General features: G+C 33.2%; 1 protein-coding gene across 1 annotated transcript; it reads left to right on the forward strand.

Annotated features, from left to right (window-relative positions):
* Window positions 1-3,411: 3,411 nt before the first annotated feature.
* Window positions 3,412-3,951, forward strand: LOC135961565 (barrier-to-autointegration factor-like). Its single transcript, XM_065513071.1, has 2 exons — window positions 3,412-3,608; window positions 3,682-3,951. Exons 1-2 carry the CDS (start codon window positions 3,483-3,485, stop codon window positions 3,826-3,828), a joined length of 273 nt encoding a protein of 90 aa, XP_065369143.1. The 5' UTR covers window positions 3,412-3,482; the 3' UTR covers window positions 3,829-3,951.
* The last annotated feature ends 826 nt before the right edge of the window (window positions 3,952-4,777 follow it).

A 4,777-nucleotide genomic window follows, 5' to 3' on the forward strand; every position in this document is an offset into this window, starting at 1 on the left:
ATATTTTCAAAATTGCGACCTGTACTCTGCGACCTGTACCATTTTTTGACTCAACATTGACGACTATGTCGACGACGCCAAATAGAATAATAGGACAGTCTAAATTAAATTTTTTTCGTCAGAGAAAATTACTTTTTTCCACTCATCTGTCCATTTCATATATTTTCTTGCGAAATTTAGACGATTTTCTTTATGGACGCCAAATAGAATAAGGGTGAATACATATATAAATGTTACTTATTTCGAAAAAAAAAAATTAAAATTGCACAAAACGTTGTATTTTTAACAAACCATAACCAACTGTAAGATAACTTAGGTTGTAATTTTCCATTTAATTTTGAAATGAATACCCTTCTTTATATACAGTTAAATTTCAGATTTTATTCCATAAGAAATACCTTTTTTTTTTTTTTTTTTTTTTTTTTTTTTCATCATTTATTTATTGTATCTTCATTATTTAATGAACTAACAATAAGTGGTTCAAATCTTATATCTAATATTATTATTTAATTAGTCCAGCCAGTGCCGGACGAAAAAATTTTGTGTTCATGGTTGTTTTGGTTAAATTGGCATTCTTCCTTCTAGATTAGGTCTGCTGTGTCCCTCCTTCTTAATCGAGTGTGGCCACGGTTATCTAATATGTTGCGGGCCAGCGGGTTTGGGTGAACTTCAAGTTTTTTTAAATATTTTTGTACGTTTTTCGAGATTTCAGTTTTTACAATGGGCACGTTTAGATCTTTGTGTATATTCGCGTTTTTGATATACCAGGGGGCAACTGTGATCATTCTTAGAAACTTGTTTTGGCGTCTTTGGATCTTTTCTACATTTGACGCTGAGGCCGTGCCCCATAACTGTATGCCATAACACCATATCGGTTTTATAATCATGTTATAAAGTAGAAGTTTACAATCTAAACTAAGCGTGGAGTTTCTGCCAATAAGCCAATTAATTTGAATTGATTTCAATTTCATTTGAGTCAACTTTGCATCTATATGACTTTTCCATGTAAGGCGACGATCGAGATGTATTCCGAGGTATTTCACTTCCGATTGTTGAATTATTGTTTGGTTATTGATATGAATAGGGGGGCATGATTCTCTACGCAATGTAAATGTAATGTGTGTACATTTTTGCTCGTTGACTTTAATTTTCCATTGTTTTAACCATTTTTCTAATTCAAATATGTGGTTTTGTAAGTGACGAGACGCTTCTTGAGGGTTTTCATGAATGCTTAGAATAGCAGTATCATCAGCAAATGTTGATGTATGAGTGCGATTGTTAGTTGGCATATCAGACGAATACATCAAATATAAAAAAGGTCCCAGGATACTGCCTTGGGGGACTCCAGCTTCAATGGGTTGTGCAGTACTTAAAAAGTTTCCCTCTTTAACCTTAAATGTTCGACCAGTTAAATAGCTTTCCAACAGCTTATGTGTGTTTGCCGGTAAATTTTGACTCAATTTGTATATTAATCCAGCATGCCATACCTTATCAAACGCTTGAGAGATGTCGATGAAGAGTGCAGAACAGTATTTCTTTTCCTCAAACGCTTTTCTCACCATATTTACAAGTCTATGGGTTTGTTCGATAGTACTGTGTTTTCTTCTAAATCCAAATTGATGATTCGGAATACAATTGTTTTCAGTTAACATCGGGTACAACTTGTTCATAAGTATCTTCTCAAATAGCTTTGATATATTAGACAATAGGCTGATGGGTCTGTATGATTCTACTTTTGTGTGATCTTTTCCCGGCTTGGGTATCATGGTAACCAGTGAAACCTTCCATTCTGGAGGATAATATTCAAGTCGTAATATAGCATTAAAAATAAAAAGAATTATTTTTATTGCTATCCGGGGTAGCTCCATAAGCATCTTGTTGCTGATCTTATCCATACCAGGCGCTTTCTTGGGATTTAAATCAGCAATAGCATTTTCGATCTCTCGAATCTCAAAACGTAGGGGTACGGCTGCTGCAAAATAGGGTGCAACAGGTGGCAACTCAATTGCTTCGTTTGATGTGTTCGGTGTAAATACTTTTTTTAAATGATTAACAAACAGATTCCCTTTTTCAGTATCATTTCTTGCCCAACCACCACTTGAATTTCGCAAGGGGGACTTACATATAACGGGTCTTTTAAGATTTTTTGTTGCTCGCCATAATGAGTAATCCGATTGTGGGGTTGCGTCCAGGCTTTCTAAATATTTATTCAATGATTCCATTTTTCGAAATTCCAAGAGCTTTTTAAGTCTTTTTATACAATCTTTAAGCTTCGATTTTAGTTGGGGGGATCTGTGCAATTGCCACTCTCTTCGAAATCTTCTTTTTTCATTTAAGAGCCGTTCGACATCTGCAGAATTAATTCTATTATATCTGAATTTTCGGGGTGTTTGGGTAGCATGTTGAGCAGCCATTCTGAGATTTTTATCGAAATTGATAAGAGAGTGATCGATATTTTCTGGTGTTCTTAGCGGTATGTTTTCCGAGCAATGTGTACTGAGGTATTTTTTATATTTGAGCCAATTTATTCTTGTGCCTGCCATCGCTAAATTACCAGTCGGGGATACAATTTCTAGGGGGCTCAATAAAGTAATAATAGTGGGTGAGTGATCTGAAGATAGTTCCAGCGAGGATTCAATTTGAATCATTTCTCTAGGGATATTTTTCATCACGCTAAAATCAATAACATCCGGTATTTTTCGTGGGTCAGTAGGCCAGTAAGTAGGTTGGCCGCTCGAAAGCACATGCAAACCCATTTTAGAGATTGAGTCGAACAAAACACGACCTATAGGGGTAATCAGTCGTGATCCCCAGAATGTGTGCTTAGCATTATAATCGCCAGCAGCCAGGAAACGGGGGCCTAGTGATTTAAAAAATCTATTATATTGACTTTCTGTAATTGAGAATCTTGGGGGTGAGTATATCGAAATACCTTGAGAAAAATATTCAATTTCCCAGGTGGAATTATGCTTTTTTTCCATTTTTACAAATTCTTTTTCTAAAACAAACATTCACGTCTATTGATAACACAACAATAATAACAAGAATTGACAGTATAAAATGTTTGTTGAAATTTTACGACTTATCAGACTTATAGTTCAATGTTTTGTTTCGATTTTAAAATAATCTCTTACATAAATTAAATAAACTGAAACGAAAAAATAAAAATCCCCAAAAAGATTCTAAAAATCACCAAAACATACAATATTTCCCCAACTGTTCCCCTATATCCCCAAACCCAATTATTTATCCCCATTTACAAAATAAAATCCCCAATTTGGGGAAAAATCCCCTAATCTGTAAGCACTGCTTCGAGTGGAAATTTAACATGTGTTTTGTTATTGTAACAAAAACAAAATACATGTAAAACGTCCACTCAAAGCACTCATTCGCTATCGAAAAACAGCACATAAGCTAAAGTATAGTTGATCGTTTTATATTTAATTCATAAAAGTTTGTATCATAGAGAAAGCGAAACAATCATGGCGACCACTTCAAAAAAGCATAGAGATTTCGTATCCGATCCTATGGGTGAAAAACCTGTCACAGATCTGGCGGGAATAGGAACGATTTTGGGTGCTCGTTTAAATGAATCTGGCTTCAATAAAGTAAGTTTTATCATACATAGATGATAGTAGAATATTTAATTAACACAATGTGTAATTCGGTAAATTATTATAGGCAAATACTGTGCTCGGTCAACATTTAGTGTTACAGAGAAACGAATATCTTTTTACGGAATGGATTAAAAATACCTGTTATGCCAATTCTAAACAAGCTAAGGATTGCTTCAACTGCCTCAATGAATGGTGTGATCAGTTCTTGTAATTAACATCTGTTTAAATGTTACAATTTACAAACTAATGTGTATTGAAAATATTGTAATTTATACATAAATATGTAGGATTTTATCAATAAAGCAAACAATACACCAATTTTTTAATTACATAAGTACATAAGTATTTTATTTTATTATTTTCAAAACTAATGCAAGGGGTTTGCCATATCACAACACAGCAAATATCAGTAAACCAATTACCAAAAACGGATCTACAGGTATTTTCTATAAACTTTAATCGGCTGGGGCTAAGACTTGCCGCAAGCCCCCTGAAGTTTTGAGGTGCATTTACAAGGGGCATTAAAAAGTTACTTTTGCAATTTAACTTAAAAGAATAGAAATGTGTACAAAAATTCATTAAAAAATATTAAAGTTATTAAAAATTCAAATTCATATTTTGAGAAATATTAAAATAAAAAATCATATATCCATATTTACTTGTAAATGACTTTCTGTGTTCGTAGGATACTGTTAACCTATACGACAGTTTCAAAACTCCATTTGCAAATTTTTAAAAATTATGTTAAACAAATTTCAGAATAATTTGATCTTCACATTCAGATTTAATGAGAACTAGCTGAACAGACAGACGTTGTCCAGTCGAAGTTAAAAAAATGCTTGTGTTTGATTTGTGAATTTGTGAGAAGCGTTTTGAAAAGGGTTAAAATAGTTTAAAAAAAAAATATGAGTGATGACAGATCGAGGTCCTTTTCAGGATTCAACGCTTATTGGCCAAGTTATTAGCGAATTTAGATATTGAGAGTTTTTATATAAGTAATCGAATTATGGTCTGAAATATGATTGATCACAGAATGATGTTTTGTGCAGATGTATTTAATAAGTGGGCGTATTAGTGGACGTTGACAATTTTTATTTATATAAAAACTATTGGCGTGTTCAATTTTTCTTTCAGTAAAAACTTAAATTTGATTACTATCG

The sequence above is a fragment of the Calliphora vicina genome, chromosome 5, assembly GCF_958450345.1.
Source record: "Calliphora vicina chromosome 5, idCalVici1.1, whole genome shotgun sequence".
Classification (NCBI taxonomy): Eukaryota; Metazoa; Arthropoda; class Insecta; order Diptera; family Calliphoridae; genus Calliphora; species Calliphora vicina.